This window comes from Diceros bicornis, chromosome 18 (genome assembly GCF_020826845.1).
Source record: "Diceros bicornis minor isolate mBicDic1 chromosome 18, mDicBic1.mat.cur, whole genome shotgun sequence".
NCBI classification, from domain to species: Eukaryota; Metazoa; Chordata; class Mammalia; order Perissodactyla; family Rhinocerotidae; genus Diceros; species Diceros bicornis.
Genome location: NC_080757.1, coordinates 55396156 through 55420313, shown reverse-complemented (window position 1 = coordinate 55420313; position 24158 = coordinate 55396156). Strand labels below are relative to the sequence as shown.

The 24158-nt window shown below is 54.3% G+C and overlaps 1 protein-coding gene across 3 annotated transcripts in view; it reads right to left on the bottom strand.

Annotated features, from left to right (window-relative positions):
- Positions 1-24158, bottom strand: part of TMEM104 (transmembrane protein 104) — a 60609-nt gene that overhangs the window by 3855 nt on the left and 32596 nt on the right. For all 3 annotated transcript variants that reach the window (XM_058561540.1, XM_058561541.1, XM_058561542.1), the window contains one exon: positions 15519-15612. In XM_058561540.1, the coding sequence (XP_058417523.1) occupies positions 15519-15612 (94 nt within the window). The remainder of the gene's footprint in view (positions 1-15518; positions 15613-24158) is intronic.

Genomic DNA, 24158 nt, shown 5'->3' with positions numbered 1-24158 from the left:
CAGCCCTTAGCAGAGGCAGGCGCCCAGGGGCCTACACCAGGCAGGAAGGTACCTGTGGTTACCTGAAGGAAGAAACAGCACCAAAGCCCAGTGCTGGGGAGAGCTGAGTCCTCTGAGCTACTGGCACCAGGCCTGGAGGCAAATGGCACATGGCTCTGTCTCCTCAGCCTGGTGGCAGAGGTAGGGGACAGGGAGCGGCTCTGACCCAGGTTTGTTGCAGAAGTGGAAGGGGACCTGACTATCCATTCAGAGCAGACAGGCTTGCTTCACCTGGCAGCCCTTACAACGGCCCTCCTGCAGGTCTTCCACCTGGAGCCGGGCTCACCAGCCAGTGTCCCAGGATGTAAGCTCCCTGAAGACATGTAGTTCTAGATCCAGCTGACTCTCTCCGTGCCTCTATGGCTTCTGGCATCCACATCACCCAGAACTGCCACCATTAGCCACTCAACACACACAGTGACCACTGGTGTCCCTGTCTCCAGTTTTGGAGTTCACAAACCCTTGCTGTCTCTGTTCAGACTCGACCTGACAGCCCCTTTAGCCTGTGCCCCGATCCTCCAGGTAAAGCCCACGATGACACCTGACGTTCCTGGTGAGTAACACTGGTGGTGTGAAGGAGCAGTGGGCTGGAAGGGCCAGCTGCCAGCCGTGCAGCTCCTGCTTGCTCACCCTTCAGAAGCTCAGGGCTCCTCCCCAGGTGGGAGGCCGGGGTCTCCCTACCGTCCCTTTCAGGCCACGTCACACTCCCTGGCTCCCTGGAAGGAAGAGGCCTTTCTCCTGGGACTTACAGGAAGCCAGGCCAATGTCTTCCCACAGTGACACTTGGTAGTGGGATCGACGGAAACGTCATCTATTACTTTTTTTTTTTTTTTAAAGATTTTATTTATTTTCCCCCCAAAGCCCCAGTAGACAGTTGTATGTCATAGCTGCACATCCTTCCAGCTGCTGCATGTGGGACGCGGCCCCAGCATGGCCCGAGAAGCGGTACGTGCCCGGGATCTGAACCCGGGCCGCCAGCAGCGGAGCGTGCGCACTTAACCGCTAAGCCACGGGGCCGGCCCTCATCTATTACTTTTAATCAGAGCTGCCTGACACTGTCGGGTGGGGCAGGGGGTGGGGGACAGGAGAGGCGGCGGGGAGCGAGAGAACAGCCTGTAAAAATTGCCAATAAGGAAGATGATTTGTTTCTGGCTCTCTCAGCCTGCTGTTGTCCCTGCCGTTCCTGACTCTGAGGGCCCCACGCTCTTGCCGCTCCAGGGACATCACAAATCTTGCCAGCTCTGGTCAGTCAAGAGGAAAGTGGCGACCCAGCTCCTCCCCTGAGGTCTGAGCCCAGGAGCCGCCTCTGGCTAGACGCTCTAGGGGGTGGGGGAGGTTGTGACAGGACACCCTGTGGGGCCTCCCTGCTCCCTCGGGATGCTCAGGACCCCGGCAGTCTGGCTTATCAGGAGGGGTGTGCAGGGCAGAGATCCGTGTGGAAGAGCTGCTTCACAGGAAGTGTGCCAGGGCAGGATGCGAGGGAGAGGGCACTCATGGGAAAGGCTGGACGGGGTGGAGGGGGAGTCCCCCATGTGCCAGGAAGTCTGTCCTGGGCCAGAAAGGGTTATGAAGCAGAGCTAGCTACAGCCAGCAGACGGGGGACCCTGGGGCTGCCTGGTGATTAGCTATTCAAGAGGCTGCAGCTGACAGTTCCGCCACCATAGGTAGGGCACTGGGGTCAGGGCAAAGGGGGCAGCGCTGTAAGGCAAGATTCAAATCCTGCCATGCCACTACCATCTCGGGGTAACACCTCGTGACCTGGCGCTACTCCTGGCCCGGGCCAAGGCCAGCACAGACTCGGAAACAGGCAAGAGGAAAAGTTCTCTAGCTGTCTGTTGCTCGGCTTCAGCTTCGGGTCCCTGGGTCTGGTGAGCACGCAAGAAGGCAGGAAGAAGGCTGTCTGGACGTGAGTCCCTCTCTGCAGTGTGGATGCTGCTAGTGCTTCTCTGCTCGTCTTCCTCCTCAGCCCTAAATCTCCGAGAGGCTGTACGAAACCCAGGCAGAAACTGGTTTGCTGCCTTCAAGGCCAGCTGTCCGGAGATCCCTGACTGGGAGCTTTGCTTATTGTAAATAAGCTAATTTATGAAGCAGGTTTCCAAAGACATGAGACTGATATTTTAAAGCACGCATGCGCACCCCCACCCCCAGGACTGTATACCTACTAATGGGGTCCTCCAGAGTCACTGTCTTGGGAGCTGCATCTTTACGTCAGCAATGACGTGGGACATTTTCTAGAACTTCTAGGATGGCCTACAATGCTACGGCTATGGGTGATAAAACTTCTCTCACAATCTTCTAGCTATAATGAGTTTTACTTCATAATGCTATTACCTAGACTAGTCATCCGTCTTGTTCCTTAATCAAACAGGTCTATTTCCAAAAACAAGTCTATTTCCAAAAGCCAGATCTACCCTCAAGGGCTAGATGTTTGCTCCTGTCCAGGAATTAAGGTGCCAGAGGCTCTTGGGAGGGGATTCCAGGAGTGTTAACAAGTGGCTGCTCCGTGGGGCTGCAAGTCCCCAGTAACCCCAGCTAACCTCACGAAGAGGCAAGGGGAGTGTACGCCCCCAGGGGCCCTTCAGTTCCCCCAGTCACCGAGGACACGGGTGGGTGCTGGGCTATGTTTTCTGGAGTGGAGGGAAGGGAAAATGTTCCGGCTTGGTCTCCAAGTTGGCCAGTTCAAAAGAGACCAGTGATACCGAAACACTCTGCTGCAATGGAGGGACGGAGAAGGAAGGGAAGAGGAGGGAAGGGAAGAGGAGGGAAGGGAAGAGGAGGGAAGGGAAGAGGAGGGAAGGGAAGGAAGCAGGAGGGCCAGGTGTGGCAGCTCTGACCTTGAGGGGCCCTGGGACTCGGGGCCCGAGGACTAACTCCCACTGCCGCCTGGCTGCTGTGACCACACTTCTTTGCTCTGGGCGCTTCCCCCAACCCCCTCCCCGACTGCTAGAGGAGCAGAGTTCAATAGCCATCTCCTAGATTGATCGCCCCGTCCCCTGGAGATAGCTGCTCCAAAAACTCATTAGGTCTGATAATAAATCAAGATGAAATGAGGACGACAGGCTGTGAGCGACAGACACTGCCAGGAAGCACAAGGGAGAGCAGGACTCTGCACACATTTACACCCAGGGCTCGCCGGCGCCACTACTGACAGCTCGCGCCCACCTGTTCCAGGCTGCGTGGGAGGCGGAGACAGACACAGAGGTGGACAGGACTGTGAGCGCTCCCCAACATCTTGGTGACGGGGGCTTGCAGTCTCCTGAGGGGAGGGCAGGCTTGGCTTCTCTCTGACCCTCACAGGCCACGCTCAGAGAGCCCACGTGATGGATGAGGGTCGAGGTCCACATCCACCTGCATTCTGCACCGGAAGTCACGCTCCAAAGGGTGAGGATGCAGCGAGTCGCCAGGGAGGGTTCTGTGGGGGGTGGAGGAGGTGAGGGCCTGACATGTGTCATGTGAGGAGTGGCTGTGGGGCCTCGGAAGGCGCAGCTGCAATTGCTGAGGCGGGACAGGAAGCTTTTCTTTAAATATCTGAAGTAACAGCTCACGTAAAAACAGCTGTACTTGTTTTGTGTAACTCATGAACTCAACCAGGATCATTCATTCATTCATTCACTGAACAAAGATATACTGAGTGTCCACTGTGTGCCAGCACTACTCTGGGCATCTGGGGACAGTGCACTGAGTAAAGAGACACAGTCCCTGTCCTTCCGGAGCCCACAGTCCGGGGGACCAACAGGTGGACGTTACAGAAGACAAATTACAACAACAAGAGTAACTGGTTAATAGCCACATTAGCTGTGGGGGGCAGGTGGTAAGATCCTTGTCACAGGAAGGGGCCAAGCCCAAGGGTAGAAGACCACCTGTGCGTCAAGAGAGGAATCAGGCATCAGAACCCGATTTGGAAGAGCCTGTCGGGCTCCCACTCTGCAAGCCTGTGGCTGCCACAATTCCTCAGGGTGCAGGAGAGGAGGAGCTTGAGGCAGGGCCTGGGGAAACCGACAGCCAGAGCATGACTCAGTCTCCAGGCTCCGGGCCCCGTGATTCACCTGAAGAGGTGTGCTACTTGTGCCTCACATAGACTTGTTCTGACAGCTGCTCTGAGTTCTCTCTGCTGGCCTCACCACATCGATTCACCTTGAGCGCAGCTGCTCCCCTCTCCCACACATCTGACCCCTCCAGAGGGAGCGAGAAAGACAGGAGTGGTAGGCAAGCCCTTATCTTGGTACAGATCCTGAGCCATGAGCGCACAGCTGAGAGAAGACATCTCCCTTCCCTTTCTGAGGAGGTCAGGTTAAAAGTGAAGCTTACCCCAGGAACGCCCTGGCCATCTGAGGGCGTGGCCCTCGGAACCTGGATGGCTCACGTCCCTCCAGCTGAGGCACATCCAGTTACCGGTGTCAGGACGGGCCACGGAAAGTCAGTGGGCTCATATCAATATCAGATTTCCGTACAGGATGTCAGCAACCTCAAGTGTGGTGGTCACAGTGACACTTTATATCAAGATGCAGTCTCACAACATTTAACCAGTCATCGATTAGGCTCTTAAAATGGCCAGGAGAGAAACGTCGCTTTCCAGAGACGGCCTCCCGCCCCTCCTTCCTTCTTTTGCCATCAAGAGCCAGATAAGCAGCCCCAGCCAGCAGCTGTCTTGCCTCATGGCTGTCTGTCTTGCCTCACGGTCTTTCTCCTTTGCAGAGAGTAGGACAGGTGAGCCTATACCCTTCTGAACTCCTGCCAAAGGGCAAAGGTGGTCCCAATTGGTAAGGGGATAAGAGTGAAAAAACCCCACAAAAACCCAAATCTGGCAGCACTCAGCCTCTTCTGGTTCCTCCCTTCCTGATCTCCCCGCTCTCCCAGACCCCTCACCCTGGGGCCTCACTGGCCAGATGAAGTCATAATGGGACAAGACCTCACGGGAATTGGAGTTGACTTGTTCTTGGGGCCGAGTGGGGGATGAGCAGGGGTCTGAGGCTGGGGCCCGGTGTTCTGATGCTCACTTCTGGAGAGTCCAACCAGCAGCACTCGTTTACCTCTCTTGCGTCTCTGGGTAGACGCAGAAATCAGAGCTGTCAGTAGCCAGCTCCATCCTCCATGAGCTGAAACCCACCACTGGATAAGCACATAAGTGCTGGCCTGTGCTCGGGATGTGGAGAGGGAGGAGCTCCTTCCGGGGCCTCTAGGCATCATGGCAAGTGGCCAGCTGGCACCACCTTGGCCCTCACCAATGCTCAGAGTAGGGGTGAGGCCTGGGCAGTGCTCTGCCTTCCTTACAGAACTCTGGGGTCTGCCTGGGGCTGGCATGAGCTGGGCCACCTGCCCAGGCACCACTGGAGTAGGGGACCATGGGCCAAAGCTCTCTCAGCAGGCAGAGGGGCAGGCAGAGGTCTCCCAGGAGCCCCCTGCCCCCTCTCCCATTAACCTCTCAACCATGAATGTGTGATGATGGGACTTGGAATACCTCATGATGGTTTTATCATTTTGCTCATTCTCCATGCCTGGCTTTGGAATTATGCAATGGGTTCTTCTGGGCATGCCTGAATGTTTCCCAGGGCTCTCCTAGCAGGGCCTTTGGGATCTGAGAGAGAAGCGCTGATAAATATTTACAGTTGCGCTGTCCACCACAGCAGCCATGAGCCACATGTGACTACTGAGCACTTGAATGTGGCTGGTCCAAACTGAGATGTGCTCAAGTGTAACACACACCGGATTCAAAGACTCAGTGTGAAGAAGGAATGTGAAATAGCTCATTCATATCATTCATCATTTTTTCATACTGACTACACGTTGAAAAGACATTTTTGACATGTTAGGTTGAATATTATTAAAGTTAATTAAATTTTTAGACGTGGCTACCACAAAATTAAGAATTCCCCAGTTGGCTCACATTATATTTTGACTGGGCAACATGGTTTACTGTGACCGTGTACTCTGCAGGGGGTATGTGGACATGTGTGCACCTGTGAAGTGCCTGACCTTCGGGAATTTGAAGGATCTCTGCCTCCTACCCCAACCTCAGCCCAGGTCTTGAACTGTAACCCGATTCGCACTGAGAGACTGAAAACCTAGAGCTGAGGTGTGATAATGCACTGGTCCTTTTTAAAAAGCTAAAGGAGAAATAGGCTCAAAGTCCCCCTGGGCTGTGACCACCAGGGTGGACTGCACTGGCTGGGCCTGGGGGTCCTTTGAAGCGGCCTGGGGTCCTGGGTCACCAAGTCAGCGGAACGTCTTGATAAAGGCTCCAGCTAGAACAGAGCTTCTTTGGAACCCTGGAGGGCTCTGCCCAATGGCCTGTGCCCCCGAGGCCCTGACCCCAGCGCCACTTGTCTCTTCTGCATGTGCTGGAAGGGTAAGGAATACAGCCGTTGTGGAGGAGGAGGGGGACGCATGTATACTAAGGCCAGACTGCACGCACATCCCTCGTCCTTAATTCTGAGTACCTGACGAGCGCACAAACATGTGGAGTCACAATTCTAAGAGCCAAGAGTAAAGCCGACTGACTCTTCCTGGCGGTGCTGCGCGGCCACATGTCAGGAGCTCCGGGCCCTTCCCACAAGCCAGCCGCTGCATCTGCCTTGCTTTGGCAGGCGTGCCTCCTGGAGAGCTGCCCCCTCAATTCTCTGACCTTTGAACCTGGCCCCAGATGCCCCGAGGCTGTGGTAGGCTCCAGCCTGGGCCGCCCCAAACACCTTTCTGTTCCCCTAGCCCCGTTAAGTGACTCTGGCTCTGACAAATGCAAGGCGGAGGCCATCCATCAAGGTGGCTGTCACGAGGACGGCACTCTCTTCTCCAACAGAGAATCAACATGCCAGGGCTAATGATAATGAATGGCCATGGTGTGCCCATCCCCAGCTTGGGCACCGGCGCTCCAGACAGGGAGCTGGATCTGGGGGAAGATTTGGCACCAGCTTCCTCCTTTACCACGGCACTGCCCTCGGAGGGCACTGGGGCACAGATGTGTCTTTCCTTAGGCTGGGTCATCAGAACTCGGCCGGGGATCCCCAAGATTCAGGAGGGCTAGGAGGAGCTGAGGGGTAACATCAGCCTGAGCTGAGAACTACTGAAGACCAGACAGTTTCTCAGCCCTAAAAGCAGAAGGTGACTGGGCAACTGTTCCTTAAAGCATAGGACCAACTGTGAAGGGAAGAGCCATTGCGCAGGCTCACAAGACCTGCGGGGCCATCAGGGCCGAGAGTGTGAATGGAAACTCTAACGCCTCGGAAACAGCCAGAGGGAGGGAGGGAGGCTGCTGCTCTTCTTCTAAAAAAGCTCAAGTTCTCCAGGTACGTTGGGTTCAACTCCTGATTCTCCCACTGAACTATGTAATCTTGGGGTGGTCACTTAATGTCTCGGTGCCTCCGTTTCATCACTTTCAGAAATGCAGAGGATCATGGGGGGCTGGGAGGATGACATAAGGTGCTACAGTAAAGCACCTGGGCAGAGCTGGGACCACAGCACTTGCTCAAAAATGTGGAAGTCACTTTTATCATCGCAGAAACCTTCTTTCCCACTCTGAAAGCCCGGGTCCTGGGCAGGCAGGAAAGCCTGTCCCTCCCCAGTTCTCACCTGATTCTCCTTTTGCTCCAAGGAGGGTACTGGGGTCATACTAGTGACCCCTCCTTCCCCGGCTGGGTCGAGCTGCACTCACGACCCTTCCCAGGAACATCCCCTGCTCTCCAGGTGCCAGCTAATCTTTAGGGCTCTGGGGGTTGGAGGGTGTGAGGAGGACCCTGGACAGGCTGCTCACACCTGCTCTGTGAACCAGAGCGACCTCCTCTTGCTCCATCTAAGGCCACACAAGGCCAAGCTGTCCTCATCACTCTGTCACCTGGGGGACTCTGGGTGTGTGCTCTTTCTGTACGGGGACTAGAGAGACTGAAAAGGAATTTTGTTTGGGTTCTGTGGGGCTCATGTTGGTCCACCCTTCCTCGGTTGTCACCCTCCCACCTGAACACAGGCTGTGGGTCGTGGTGGGGGTCCCCTTCACGCCCCGAGAAGACAGGACATGCTCAGTCTCTGGCCGGGAGGTTCCCTTTGGGAAACATGAGAAGCCCCCTGCACAGATATGTTTGTCTCCACATGCATCTGGGCCTGGGTCAGGTTTTTCTCAGGCAGGTGGGAGATTCTGTGATTGCTGCCCTTGCCTGAAATAACTCACAAACAAATCACTTGGGTTTTTGCCGAAGGGAGGGAATTTAAAGCCAATCTGACTACGTTCCCATGCTGGACCAGCCTCTGGTTTCTGGAGGATTCTAGCTCTGTCATTGTCATAGTCATTGTCGTCATCATCATGGAAGCAGAAGGGAAGGACGTTTAAATAATCAACTTACATGACCGAGGTTCTACTCTGTGGCTGAATTATTTATCCCAAAGGACTCCGAGCAGAGCCTTCCCCTTTCCAAGTGTGTCAGGAGGAGGGGGTCATTGATAAAGGGCGGGTGTTTGAGTCTCTCAAGCAACCAAGCCTTAAGAAGGCAATCAGGAGTTCTGGCCTTTCATCTTTCAACTTTCCACACACTCAAAGCATGGCAAGTGGCGCCTGGGAGGGTAGGGTCTCAATTTTTCCTTCTTCAGCTGTCAGAGCAAGCTCAGTTTGTAATCGCTGGGAAAGCGGAGCCAAGGGGCCTCTGGCTGCTGGCCGACTAATCTCCTTCCCGGAGACTGGAAACACAAAACTTCGGCACTGTCACCCTTCCTGAAGGCCGTCGGCCCTTTCCTCTTGTTGTGGACTAAAGTGTCTCCCCCCACAATTCATATGTTGAAGTCCTGACCCCCAGTGTGACTGTATTTCGGGTCAGGGCCTATAAAAAGGTGATAAAGGTTAAATGAGGTCATAAGGGTGGGCTCTAATCCGATAGGACCGGTGTTCTTATGAGAAGAGGAAGAGACGCCAGAGTTCTCTCTCCCTGCATGCACAGGGAGAGGCCATGTGAGGATGCAGTGAGAAGGTGGCCGTCTACGAGCCAGGAAGAGAGGACTCACCACAAATCAACCCTGCCAGGACCTTGATGTTGGGCTTCCAGCCTCCAGAACTGTGACAAAATAAATTTCTACTGTTTAAGCGACCCAGTGTGTGGCATTCTGTTATGGTAGCCTGAACTAAGACATCTCTTAAGCAGTAGCTAGATCAGAAGGAACCAGGATGGAGAGAAAGAAAGTGGGGAAGATGACGAGAGGCAGTACTATGACAAGAGCGTCTAGACTCTCCTGGTCTGAACAAAAATTCCAGCTCCCGGGCTGCTGTGGGCCACATTAGCTCTGCAGATGTAAACGGCTGCCTGACGTCATTGCAAGGCTAAGGTTTACCCAGGCCCGCGGGAAGCCCAAGTCTGTGCAGAGGCACACCTGTAACCACTGTCAGTCAGACCCCTCGCGCCACTGACCATAAGCTACCTGGGCCTTATCTTCCCTCGCCTTGCCGGTGTCCAGGCAGCTGGCCCGCCAACCTCCTGGGTAGAGCAAGAGTCCTTGCCCAATGGCCGGGTCAGCACACGTCTCAGCCACAAGCAGAGCAGAGCTTCTGACAACAAAGGCTGCTCAAAGGAGACGTGTGGCTGAGAGAGCCAAGGCCTTTGCCCGGGGCCCAGCAGAGCACTCAGGTCAGGCCTGCTGCTAACGAAAGAGGTGATTTGGCAGCATGGGGCTGGCTCTTCAGCAAACTTTAATTAAGGGTCCACTCTACCCTAAGAGCCTTAAGACAGAAACCCCAGGTTCCTCTCCTTTAAACTGACCTCTGCATTTGCAGAGAGAACTTTTAGAAAACAAAGAATAAAATTAAGACCAAAATGAAACATACAAAAAGGTTTTCCTGGATTCCCTCCACTGACTGTGTAACGAGAGAAAGCTGGACACTTAACGGCCCAGGCGAGCCCTGGACAGTGGCCCATACAGAGGGTGGGCAGGGACCACAGGGCTGCCGACCGCAGGGCAAGGTGGTGCTGATGGGCGAATGCTGACTGGCTGCTCAGAGGGGCCGATGTGCTCCCTTCATTTTGGGAGGGGGTCCTTCCTGGCCCTCCGAGAAGCACTAGTTGAGTGAGGGAAAAGCAGTGAGTGGCTGTGAAGGAATTCATACACCAAGCTGGCATGTTGAGCCAAAAGAATGTAGGGAACAGATGGCCCAGACACAGAAGACCCCTGGCTGCTGGTAGTGACAGATCAGAGCAGTCCCACCAAGAGACACTGGACTGAGATCAGTCACGGATCTGCGGGGGAGGCAGCCAAGTGGCCACAGATAATTCTGGGGACATGTAAAACCAGAAAGCCCTTATGTTCCCAGGTGATGGTCTCCTCCTGGGGACCTTCTGCTTCTCGGGCCACCACCGCTGAGTCCCACCTCTCCCTGCTGGCTCGGTCTGGAAGACAAATCTGGGGGCACTTGCCGGGGCTGAGCGGCGAAAGCAGGACTGAGAAACTTTAGGAGGCAGGCTCAAGTTTATCCACGAACGCTTGGAGAGGACAGCGCCTGACCCACTTTGAGGGGAGCACAGAGACTGGAATAATGTGCGCGGTGGCTGCTCTGAATATACAATCAGAGGGAAGGGAGCCCTGTGGGTTCTCGACAACCCAGACTGAGGAGGGCTGCTGCGCTCCAGAGCAGTCTTTATTAGAAAGAATCGGTTTTTTAATAACACCAAATGGGGTGCCCTCAGCTGAGCCAGCTGTTCGTGTTCCCAAGTGGGAGGCGTCTGCCGGGGGAAGTTGGTAATGGGAGTGAAGTAATGATGCTGCCATGGCCCCTTCCAGCCCAAGAGTGCCCTGCCAGGCAGCCCAGGTGCGAACAGTCTACGGTCATCGGTTTAGCGGCTTAGGGCTCGGACTCTGAGGCCACAGCTGCTGGACCTGTGGCACAAAGGACAGCACTTTTGGCTGCATCTCTCCTAAGTGTCCCTGGTCTACCGACCGCTGACAGAGAGACAGCTAGGAGCTAAAGAGGAAGCCCTGGCCTCTCTGTGAGGTGGGTCTGCTGCTCATTCGTCTCAGGCTCAAGCTTCCTCAAAGGCGGTGGGGGTGGAGGCTGCAGGGCTGTAGGGAAGGCTCCCCACCCGGTGTGCACTGGGGACCAGCGCTGAGATGGGGCAGAGAGGAGGCTGCCAACCACAGATGCTTCAAGACCTCACCGGGGGACATCCAGCGCCACAGCTCCTCCTGGAGGTGGCTTCAGCCACGTCCCTGATCTTTTGGCCAGCCCCAAGGGAGGCGCACTCTGACGCTACTCCCGGGATGCATCAGCTGACAGAGATGATGATGGCAGGGATGCAGGTTGCGGCTGATATCTGAATGCTGACCCGGTGCCAGGCACTGTGCTAACAGCACTTTCTACACGATCCTATTTTATCCTCACGGCTGCTCCATGAGGGCAGTCCAGCCTTTGCCACTGCCAGACAAGGAGCCTGCCTGAGGCAGGCTTGGCCTGTGGGGGCACCTTGGGAGTGCACACCACTTGACCCGCACTGAAGGGAACAATGGGAGGATGTAGGATGGTGTGAGCAGCCAGCAGGGGTAGCACCTGGGCCAGAGCCAAAGCTGTGGGCTCCAGAGCCTGCGGCCGATCTAAAGCAGCTGCCCTGGGGCAAGCGACTGGACGGCACAGGGGCCTGGTCAGGAAGTCTGCTAAGGCCGGAACAACAGTCTCACACGCTGGGATGGCAGCTGGAGGCTGTCCTTGCACATGTGAATTCAGAGGCATTTGCAATCCGGGTCTCCCAAACCGACCAGCCTGGTCTCCTCAGAACTTATTTGGGGAGCAAAAGAAATCAATCAGTGTTGGCACCTGTCATACATGTTCTGACATTTTCCTGGACAAGTGGCTATTTGCAAAGGCCATCCAACCCTTTAAATCTCGTTCTGGCAGCATGAGGGGCTTCTGGGGCTAATGAACTGGAGGAGCGCACAGCGAAAGCCCCCGAGGACCCGGCCTGAAGGCTTCTCAGCTCGTCTGAGCTCGGGGCCTGCTCAGGGCTGGGCTCCTGCAGTCCTCCTCGGCCTCATTTCAACAGATGGCAGAACAAATTCCTCATTAAGCACAAGAAAGTTTCCGGCTCAGCACATTTATTTATGATTCTCCAGTCCCTTTGGTGCTCATTCTTCCCTTTTGTCTTCCTAGAACCCAAGCCAGCTTATTGCCACCCCGAGCTCCCCACTCGGCTCTCTTGGACAGTGTGGTCCCTCATCTGGGGAGACGGGAGAGGCAGGGTGTGCAGGAGTGCGGGGAGGGAGGAAGGGCCACGGGGGACACGGCCGTACAGCTGCTTTTCCGAAGCAAAATGAAAAGGGAGTGTGCTGCAAACTGACAACTTGGCGCAGACTTGAGAGGACAAACGGGCTTTGGTGCTCACTGTCTTTGGAGGAGTTCTAGAAAAATCATTTGGGGTCAGCTTGGGCCAGAGGAGAGACCCCGTCGGACGGCCTGCAAACAGCCAGGGGGCAGAGCTTGGTCCCTCCCATAGCAGGGCTGCCTCTTTGGTGGTGCGTGGCGGCTCCCGGGAATCCCACGACCTCCGTTCCCTTCCTTCCTCCTGAGACCATGCTGCTGCCTGGGGTCAGGATGAGGGAAACGCCTTCCACCAGATCCATGAAGAAAGATGCCCAGGTGGCTCCACTGCTCCTGGCTGGGAACTGATCCCTCGGCTCGGCTACATCTTAGAGTTTACTGTGCAATTTTTCTTTCACTTGTGAGGGCTTTGTGTCACAGAGAGATTTACTTTTCAAGCCCAGAGGTCTGAGTCTTTCACGGAGAAAAATGACTGCCTGTGCTGTCACTAGTGTCACACAGTGGCACTCTGGAGAAAAGGTTCTCGGAGAGGCTACCGCCATTTGATTATCTCCCAGATCAAAGGGAGGAAAGAGGTAAACGGCTTGCAGAGGCTTGCAGAGACAATGATGACAAGACGACAATGTCACCACCAAACACGAGTGTGGATGACCTTCACGGCTGGTCTCTACCTCCTGACTTCTCTGCTGCCAAGCACCTCTCTCAAGGCCACTGCCGCCTCGCTTGGCCGCACCAAAGGGCTGCCTCCGGGTGGGAGACCAGGATGATTCCCACTGCAGTCCCTGGGGCTAACTAGCAGCCACCTTGCTGCTCCATGGGAGGGGGCTCCGGTTGGGAGAAGGAGAGGCAGAACAGGGTCATGAGGGGCTGGGGCAGCCTGCCGCCGTGGGAAAGAGCAATGGATTTTCTAAAGCAACTGAGCCGCCAATTTCACTCTGTGAGCCTCGTTCAGGGGGAGGGGAGGACTCCAGCAGCAGAACGGAAAGGAGGTAAGGGCTGTTCCGGGACATCTTGGAGGCCCCCAGGGCCTGCCAGCAATGGAAGCTGCAAAGTGCCTCCTCTGCAGGTGGGAGCTGAGTCTGCCCGAGTCTGGGGGCGCCTCGTGTGCTGTACCAAGGCAATCGCTCTTCACTGACCGTCAGCCTCCCCCCCTCCCTATCTTCCCCCTTTCAACGAATATATTGCTCACCAGACAGAGAGAGGACTTTGTCACGCTCAATAGGCACCGGAGTGCTACGGAAGCTATTAACTGTCATTATCCAGGCGGCCGTCCCCTCGCGGGCTGACATGGGAATGCATCACGCCAGCTAACGCACGGGCGTCTCCCCACCCTGCTCCTACCCTCCACACGAGGGAAAGGGAACAGGAGCCCCTTCTCACTGTTGATGCAGCAGGCCAAGGATGGCCAATCCCGAGTGGGGCGGGGCAGGACTTTCAGGACTTTGGGACCCGGTTGCAGGGAGAAGAGGAGCTGGGACAACAGAGTTGGCCCAGGGAAGCGAGGAAGAACATTTTCCTCCAAATACCGCTTTACCGGGAAAACTCCTTCTGAAGATCACTAGGTCTTTCAAATACTTCTTGGAAGCAGGAAAAGGTTGGACAGTCAGTGATTCTGATCCTTGCTGATCCCAATGTTTGGAAACAATCCCTCCCGGCACCTAAGGAGGCTCCATCCCAACACCCTATCCTTGGAGCTATTCGATCCTCATATTCTATGACAAGGTCTCATTTTTTCCCAGGTAGTTACGTTAATTTAACCCAGGGCTTTGGAGTTTGTGAATGAAATCTGAGAACAGCACCCTGCAGGTGAGCATAGGATCAGACCAACTGAATGGGGTAGATAAGAAATCCTGCCCCATCCAGGTATGGGACAGGTGGCCTCCCGCTCCCTTGTCTCAGCTGGATGATGAAGGACAGGCTCATCAAGTTGCTAAGCCCCAAGGTGCACACACCAGACAACTCAGTGCTGCTCATTCCCTTGCAAGGAAGGACCAAGAGTGGGAAGAAGTTACAAGCTGGCAAGTTTGGCTCAAGACAAGGCAGAACTTCCCAGCACTGACAAACATCCCCTCAGAGTGGGAGAATTCCCCGGTTGTGAGCTCCTGGGTGAAGGCCGTCCCATCCACATGCTGCAGAGCCTACCCCTGCAGGGCCAGGGGCTGGGCCAGGTGACTGCCCCGGTCCCTTCCAACTGAAGATGCCAGGACTCCCGTGATGTGGTGTCACCTTATGCTGGGATCTTGGAAGCCTGAGTGCAGGGAACGGGGGACTGGAGGCGCCAAAATTGCCAGAAATCATTTGGATCAGAAACTGTCCTGAGCTCTTCGTGATCCAGTGCTGAGTGCTGGCATAGAATGAGGAGCAGCATGCACCCCGAGTCCCGATGAGGAGTGAATGCAGTGGGAAAGGGAACTGGGGAGCAGCAACAGGGAGGAGGAGTCCTAACCTTGGGTTCCTCTGGGACCTGTGTGCCAAGGGGCAGGTGAGGTCGTGGGGAGCAGCCCTGGGGGGTCCTGGAGGCTGGGCAGACCCACTCTGCCAGGTGCCTCAACCAGAACAGCAACAGTGCTCTTTGCTTTTAGACCAAAACAAGCGGGCAACTGATCCCAGAGCATGTGCTGGCTGACAGGGGTGGCAGACACCCCACACCCTCCCGTCCTGGGTCCAGGTGGGTCAGCAGCCAGGCCCTTCCAGGTGGGATGGTGTGGTAGAATGAAGGAGCTCCCTCCAAACTCCCCGAGGACAGTGGTGCTCTTGCTTAGCGGGGCATCAGTCAGTTAGAAGGCACTGTGGATGGGGTGCCTCTTCACAGCTTGGTGGCCAGGAACGCAGAGGTGGCTGCCATGGCCTGCTGGGTTTTTAGGTTTTATGCACAGTGTACCTATGAAAAGGCAGAATGACGCTGCTCATGTGCCCTGAAGTGGGCAGAGCCTGACCCAGACCCTCAAGAGCCCAGGCCCAGCCTGTGCGCCGGTGGGGACCCAGTGCAGGTGTGTGAAAAAGGCTGGCTCTGGAATCAGCAGTCCCTGCCCAGCCCCAGCTCCATCCACACTATGTGACCTCAAGTCACTATTGTTTTTGATACTAAATTTCCCCACCAGTAGAAAGGTAGGCAGAGCACCTGCCTCCTTGTACAGCCATCTCAGGAAAGATTAAGGAAGGGACGAGGGGAGAAAGGGCAGAGACACGAGATGTTTCTCAGACTCACCTATCCATCTCATCAGGGAGGTCAGGATCTGCAGGTACTTGGTCTTCTGGACGTCAAAGAAGGTGAAGGGTCCAAGGAGGAGAGTGAAGACAGCCTGGGTGACGAAAATAAGAGTAAGGGGGGATGCAGAGGATGGGCTGCATGAGGCACACCATGTGTATGGGGAGGACACACTGTTCACGCAGCCCCTGGCCATGCTGGTCCTAACCCAGTTATGCATCTGAACCAGCAGAGGCTCCCTGGGGTCAAACGGCATCACCTGCTCAGTTCTCACAGCCTGGGGTGCAAGAGAAATCCAGAGCTGTGCTTCTCTGCCCTTCCTCACACCTACTGTCCTGAGCCTACTTTCCAGGCCAGACCCAGGCCACATCCTAGGGACACTGCCCACTTGCTTCTCTTCTCTTCAGCAAGCACTGACTGAGGATGCATGGGTGGGCACTGAGCTGGGCACGAGCATGGAATGGGTGAGAGAGGGCAGGGAGATAAGGATCTGAAAGAAAAACCAGGCACACCTTGGGCCCTCGCGATTTACTGGGAAGAAAAGACACAGGGAGGAGGGGATGCGGGCACCCTGACAATGCAGCACAGGGGAGAGGTTCTGAAGGGTTCAGAGGGAAGCATTAATCAGGAGGTCATTAATCAGAAATGTTTTTAACCTAAAGAGAAGGGAAGCCCGGAGAACCAAAGCCAGTGGCTTCCAGTGCAAACCTCTCAGAGAAGTATCCAGGACCAAGAGAAGGGGGCACATCCAGGAAAAGTGGGAGTGGAGAAGTTTGGGGGTGGGGGAGAGGTCCAGCCAGAGAAGTGGGTGCCTGCTGGCATTGGTCCCCTGGGTTCTCTTCCTCTTTGGAGAACAGGGGAAAGCGAATGTTTACTTAAAAAAAAAAAAAAAAAAAGGAGAGGGGGCCGGCCTGGTGGTGTAGTGGTTAAGTTCACATGCTCTGCTGTGGGCGGCCCGGGGTTCGCAGGTTCAGATCCTGGGCGTGGACCTATGCACCGCTCATCAAGCCATACTATGGCGGCATCCCACATACAAAATGAGGAAGATGGGCACGGATGTTAGCTCAGGGACAATCTTCCTCACCTTAAAAAACTCAAAAAAACAAAAAAAAAAAACTATTAAAAAAAAAAGAGAACAGATTAGTGGTTACTAGTAGGGAAGGGGGTGGGGGGGAGGGTGAAAGGGATAAAGGGGCACATGTGTATGATGGATAAAAACTAGACAATTGGTGGTGAGCATGATGCAGTCTATATGGAAACTGATATATAATAATGTACACCTGAAATTTACACAATGTTATAAGCCAATATGACCTCAAAAAAATACTTTAAAAAAAAGGAGTTCAAACCCCATCTTAGAAAACTGATCTCTGGGAAATTTGAACCCTCTTTGGGGGTAAACGTGGCACAGCAGAGATGGGGGCTGGGAGCTGGGGAAGGTTAGGATTTCCATGCCAAATCGGCTGCTCAGGGAGCAGAGGAATTAAAAGCTGCTGGTTGGAGTTACAATGATGGTACGATTTCCAATCTGCCACTCGGCAGCAGCAGAGGCATCAGACCTTATTAACATTTACACTGTGCCATTTTATCACGTTAATGCTAACGACACTCACCAGAGATGAGCAGACGCTCGTGGAAGCCCGAGTGTGGGGAGCGGGGCCCACTTTGGGGAGTTGGGCCCGGCCCTGTGATCTGGGCGAATACATCACAGCTGCTCAGCCTGGCGGCCAGTCCCTGGCTCCCTGGCTCCCCCATGACAGGCAGGCGGGACCTCCCCCGCCCCCATCCGCAAGGAGAGCAGGATGTAGGAGAAGCTGTGACCTCTTATCCAAGTCCATTATCACTGTGAGAACGAATGACATGAAAGACTAAAGTGCCGCTTAAGGAAAAGGCTCTAATTAGCTGGGGTGAATAAGGCCTCCTGGCAGTCACCAGGCCTGGGAGACTTCTGGAAGGAAGAGCTTTCTGCTGGGGGCCTAGAACCAGCCCTGCTTCCATTCAGGAGAGGGGGGAGGAGAAGCATTTCCATCAGGCTTAGGGGTGGCTGGGGAGGCACAGGAAAGGGACTCTCCTGGCAAAAGAAACGGGCAGCCCTCGCTGGCCCCCCTCAGGCCCAGGGAGAGGGGCCGGGGACACAGTAAGGTACAGAATCACCAACTCTTTGAGGGGAAGTCTGTATGCAGCACCATCAGCAAGTCATTTAGGAAAATTACCACTTCAGGGAAACTTTCCACTGATGAATTTCTCTTTTGAAGGATGGCAGAGGGAGATGTCATGTGGAAGAATAAACACAAAGCCACTTGCCGCAAATGTTTCCAAACAACCGTGGCCTGCTGAAAACTGGACTCCTGGTGTGCCCGGGGGCCTGGTGTTGAGGTGTTTCACCTCCGACCTGAGATGAGTCTCACGGAAAACACGGTACTCCAGCTCTGTGGGTGCTGGAAATTTTCTTGGGGGTGGCTTATGTGGGAGGTCAGATCTCTGAAGCCTAAAGACTGGTTTTTAAAATGTTCCACTACGTGGAAACAGGAAGATAGCAGAACCAGCCCGAAAGGCAGGCAGGGAATTCTGCTACTACAGTCTGCACGGGTCCTTTCCTCCAGGAACCCTTTCTCAGATGCTGAATCCATCTTCATCCTCTTCCTTGGCACATGTTTATTAAGATCCTATTACACATGAGGCCCCGTTCCATAAAATCCTGTAGGATGGGATCCCCACTCGCTGACGGCATCTCTCTTCTCTTTAAAGAGACCAAGCATACGGACACATCTCAAAAAGGTAGAGTGAGAAGTGTATACAAGGTGCTAACTGAGTGATGGGGAATATGAGTCTGGGGGGGCTCAGAATGAGGGTCCACGTCCACTTGGCACTCTCACATCCAGTTCTAGGGACAGCAGGTCTATCCTCAGAGCAGGAATTGGTGGGAAAAGGCTCTTTTGGAAGATCTGGCCAATAGCCGTGACATCCATGTCTGGACGGCAGCTGGGATGTGGTTTCTTTTTCTTTTAATGCTCAGGAGCACAGATCGACCGCACCACCCAGGAAGGTGCAGGGTGGTGCAAACGCTCGCAGACCGCCAAACAGCAGCTCTTGCACGGGGCCGCTCGCTCATGCATCAGAGGGAGCCCAGACCAAGAGACGCAGCACAAGCTGGGGCTAATTAAGGAACAGGTGTCCTCTGCAAATTAGTTAGAGCCAGGCTCGGCACTGCAGGGCCGGCATCCGGAGGGGGAAAGGACAGAGGATACGGAGCGGCGGCACGTGCTGCCAACCCACGGTGTGGCCGAGAGGTCTTTGGAAGAAAGGGGATGCAGGGGAAGAAATGACCCCAGTGTCCCAATGGTCCAGTGGGGACAGAGTTCATCTCTGAAGGCTGAACAGCCAAGCGTGGCACCTTGCTTTCTCTTCTCTTTTTCAAAAAGAGAAATAAAAAGCCAAGAGACAGCCTATCCTCCTGAGTCTTCTCGTCTAGCCCATATGACATTATAAATTAGCTGGCTCCTGAGCAATTTTCCAACCCCCAAATGCCATTGATCAGTTCAAACTCAGTCTCTGTTCAAGGACTCTCCCAGCCCAACTCATTACAGGAGGCAGGGACACCAACTGCTGCAGCCAAATGCATTTCTTAAAAAAAAAAGAAAGGAAAGAAAGCACAGTTCTTTAGTTTCTGATGAAATCTTCCAACTGGTCACTGGGAATAAAGTCTGAGGCAGACCTGGGAGGGTGCAAATGGGGCTGCTTGTGTCTGTCTTTCTTCTTGGGTTGCTGAGTTTAGATGTCACCAAAGGCCCCATGGCAATCCTGCCAGTCTTGTGGACACAGGCAGCTCGTGTTCCCAGGGCACTGCCAGCACTGCCTGGCCACGGCTTTAACAGTGTCCTGGTGGCACTCTGAATTGAACATGGAGTCTGAAGCTCAACACAGCTGCCTTTCCCCCAGCGCCCTGTGCAGGTTACGTGCACCACCCGCCTCCAGTTGCTCCAGCTCCAGACTTCTAACAGTCTCCGACTCCTTCCTTGCTCTCTGTACTGGTGTCCTGTGACTGCTGTAACTTGGTGGCTCAAAACCACAAAAACATAGTTCTTGCAGTCCTGAAGGGGAAACAGGGGGCACAGGGCAAGGGCTCCTAACCCTGCCCGGGGCAGGACAGGCGTGGGGACACAGGGGGCTTTACGGAGGCAATGATATCTAAAGTAAGAGGAATAGGTAGGCAAAAGACTGTCCCCTGGGGAATTTGCCCTGATCCCTTTGTCCCTGTCCTCTCCCTCCTGGCCCAGAGCCAGCTGGTGCCAGCGTCATCTCCCTACACTCAGCCCTGACCACACCTGCTCTTGTTCAACTCTCAGGGGCTCATCATTTCAGAGAGGACAAAGTCCAGTGGCCCCATGATCTGGTTCCAGCCACCGTTTTCAACCCCGTCTCTGAAGACACCACTCTCAAAACCTATAGTCCAGCAGTCCCAGGCCGTGAATCTCCAATGTGCCCAGTGTCTTCCTGCTACTGGGCCTTTGCTCGGCAAGACTGTCACTCTATTTCTGCTGGTCCAAGTCCTGCCATTGGTCAAGACCCACTCAAAAGTCTGCTCCATCACCCAGTTGTTGTCTTCCGATTCCCCTCCCTGGAATCAGCCGTGTTTTCCCCACGAGCCCTCCGCCGGCTTCTCTAGGCAGCAGCTGCAGGGCCTGCACATCCACGCTCCCAACAGTGCTCGGCACAGCGCCCCCACAGGAGAACTGAGCAGAGTTGTGTGCATGCCTGGAGGCCAGGGCTGGCAGGGAAGAGCCACAATTCTCCAGCCTCTGCCACAAATGAGACCCAAGGACAGGGGAATAAGGAGAGTCCTAATCTAACCCCCAGCCCTCTGTCCAGTGGAGGCAAGATGGCTAGCCACCCCCCCAAGCCCGGTGTTGCCGAGACCCTGAAGTAAGACGCTCTTGCCTGCATGAGCCAGCTGGCATCTGGGAACCAAAGGCTCGGTCACTAACTGCAGCCACCACTTTCCTCTTGCAAGTGGTTCAGAGTAGCCTCAACAGGCTGCCCCAGCTACAGAATGGGAGAAACACATGCTGGGCTACTTACGCCCAGCATTAAGAAGGATCTTTAAATCAGGAACTCTTGACTCAGACCTGCCGAGGCTGAGCTGTGTTCACCACCTGCCTCCATCTTCTCGAGTTTTAACTCTACGACCCGCCGCACTCAAAAGGAAAGGCTCCAACGCCCCTCAGTCTTGCTTCACACACTAAATGAGCCCAGGATTGGCCACGTATTATGTCCTTGGTTTAACTGCACAAGATGGGAGAGCGAGAGTGAGTGTGTCAACATCAGAGCACAAAAGTAAAGCAGCTTGATACCTAGCTCCCTGTCCCCAAATTTCTCTGCAAGTTTAGCTGGTCAGAGAAACAAAATGAAAATTTAAATTTGGTGCTCGCCCCAAAATAAACTCCAGCCTAACAAGTTGCAAAGTCCTACCTTCTGCCTGCCTATCCCTGACATCACCCTCCACCCTGTCTTCCCCCTGCTGTTCCTGGTAACTACTCATCACATCAAAGGAGTCCTACGATAACGTCACCGCCCAGTGCTGCAGATCCCGTCCCCCCCCCCGCCCCCCCGCACTTTACAAAGTGCTCACACACGCATGGTTTTGTGTCACGCTCACGGCCATCTGCGAAGTCACCAGGCAGGTGACGATGCCTCATTTTACTGATGAGGGGGCTGAGGGGCCGGAGAGGTTCAGTGACAGGGTAAGAAAGTGGCAGAGGGGAATGGAAGTCTCCTGCCCCTGTCCCTCTGCCTGCTGTGACCCGCACACGGCACCCTGTGTTAGGCTGTCCTCCTCTTCGACCTGCTATCCCCACATCAAGCTGAGTCTCACCCTCATGCCTTTACCCTCGTGACTACTCTTGCTGGCAAAGAATTTCCCTCTACCTTCCTTATTCCTCTCGCCTTCAAAGCCCTGCTCAAGTGCCAGTCTCCTCCGCAAGTTCCTCCAAATGTTGTAATCCTCCCTGGGGGCTCCTGACTGAATTACAAACCCACAGTCGGTACCACATTACTTATTCTTGCAGGTTCTGACTTGCTCCTTTTTCATGGATTGATTTGGTGCCCCCAGCAGGGTATAAGCACCATGATGGCAAGGACCGCATCCCTGCTCGTCCCAGCACCTAGGAAGGCTCGGCACACGTGACATGCTCAATAAACATTTGCAGGATACGTTGAATTTGGTGGAGGAAGCGCCTGGTAGAAAGGTATAATCCTGCAGCAGGGGAGGAGGCAACCCCAGTCTTGCTGACTTGCCCTGTACCCTCCACCAGTCCTCCCTGCCACGGGCAGTGTCTGAGCTGGCAGAGCCAACAGCATGCAGGTATGCAAACACCACCAGCTCTGCCTGAAAGCAGTTCACTGGGTCAGGGAAAAAAATTCTCCTCCCAAAACAGTTGTGATATCAATAGGCTTTGATTTCGGAAGAGCAAATCAAAACAGCATTGCTCTGAGCATACCCACTGGTTTCAGAGGATAATGATACTCAGCCCAGATGAAGGAGAAAAGGCGCATCTGAGAAGAGCCCGGGGACTTGGCTGCCCGCCATCAGAGCACCTCCCGGGACCTCCACCCGGAAGATGCTCAGACCCCCGTGGGCTGTGACCACTCTGTGAATCCGCTTGGCCCCTGAAGGGGTGATGTCATAGAAGAAACCTAAAGTCAAAAACCTCCTTTGAAGGTCTTCCTTCAAAGGAGCAACTCCTATTCTTTCCACGCCTACCTCTGGGGACATGGATTCACAGTTCCCAGATAGTCACAGATGAGCCACCCACCAGTTCCTCTCTTACAAAACAAAACTAAAGCCCCCAATCCTGTTTGCTGTCATCTTTTCTCCTGCTGGGAAGAGGTGGAATGGACTGCAGCTTCTAATCAGAACTTAAACTTGGATGAAATTCAACAATATCCATAGTCTATTTCACTCCCCTCAAAAAAGAGTCGGGGAGATAGAGGGTGTGCCATTCTTGGAGGAAAGGGAAGGCAGGAGAGACTGATGTGCTCAAGTGATGGCCACCATATAGGACAAACATTCTAAGAAGCTCTGAGCAACTCCACGGGGCACAGAGCCATACACCAATTACCTTCTGTAACAAGTGAGACAATACCTTAGAAGAGACGCAGGGCAGTCGGCCCAGGTAGGGTCCCTCCCAGCTCTGCCCTCCACCTAGATGTGAGCACACCATCCCGTGGGGACACAGGCCAAATGGTCAAGGAAGCCAGAAGCGGCCAGCAAAGCACAAAGGCGATGCTTCTGTGGTGTTCCCTCATTCCCGGGGCCGAAAGAAAGCTTGGACCTGAAGGAGAGAACCCTCTGCCGTGCTGGCTATTATGAACATTGATGAGGCAGAGGGCTGGGTAACTTGCTAGATGGCCAATTCTCAGAGTGCCTGCTTATTTATTTCCCTCTAAAAATAACGTTTTTTTTTTTTTTTTGGTTTTGTTTGTAGTAAGATGGAACTTCCAAGAGGCAAGAGTTCAGGCCTCAGCTGCTTTCTCTTCACTCTACCTGTGGCTCCTGAAGTTTCAACATACAAGGCCAGCAGACCCCCTTAGAGCTTGCTTGCTCTAGGCGTGGGGGGTACTGGGATTTCTCTGTTAATTTTGCAGGGGTGATGAAGCAGTAAGTCTTGGGTTGTTGAATGGCGATACACTGCCCGGTCTACCCTAAACACACAGGGACCTGCTGGGGCTGACTACGGCATAGACGGGCTTGGCACGCACGGGCACAGAGGAGCTGGTTTAGGTGGAGATGGTAACACACCGATGGCACAGCTGAGCTCTCTAGACAGATTCTGGAGGTTATTTCAAGTGAGAAAGGAAACGAATGCCCATATTACGGGGCCGTCCTTATTAGGCACTGGGGGTTAAGAGTTAATTGGGGTTAATAGCAACTCAGCATGAACCCATCCCTAAATGGGAACTGAACTTCCAACACATCCTTGAAGTGCAGTGAAGAAATATTCAAGGATTCTATTTTTATTTCTCAAGTGGCTGTGAACATCTTGGTCTGGGAGTTTTTATTTTCTCAACTTGAATTATGACGTCTGGGGATTCATCCACAAAAAAGGAGGTGAGTTCTGAGGTAGTGAGGGACAATGGAAGGACTGCAGGCTTCAGGGCCATGTGCACAGGGTGGGGGTGTGCGTCCTGATGTTGCCCCAGCTAACTGTGAGACCCTGGCGCATTAGTGAACTTCTCAAAGCACACTGCGTGTGCACAGAACATATCCAATAAACATTAGCCCTGGCCGCCTGACCCCAACAAGTATCAGCACACACCCACGTCATCACATCCCAAACATCCTGTCCTCCAAACACCCCAGGAGGGGGAATACGAAACAACTGAAGCCAGGTGAGGACCTCCAGCCCAAGAGCGTTATGTCAATACTCTTCTCACTGGACTTCCCTTACCTCCACCCAAGTTCAATAAGGGTCTAAATGCTCTTTAGGGGAGTTCAAGTTCTTCCCAACCAAACACGAAGGAACAGTCATCATGCAGAAGATGACTGTGAGAGACAGACAGCAGGTACTGGGTCTGAAGCTGTGTTGGCAGCGTGTGTGTACCAAACCAATGATCCATCATCGTGGCTTATTTGCCAAAACC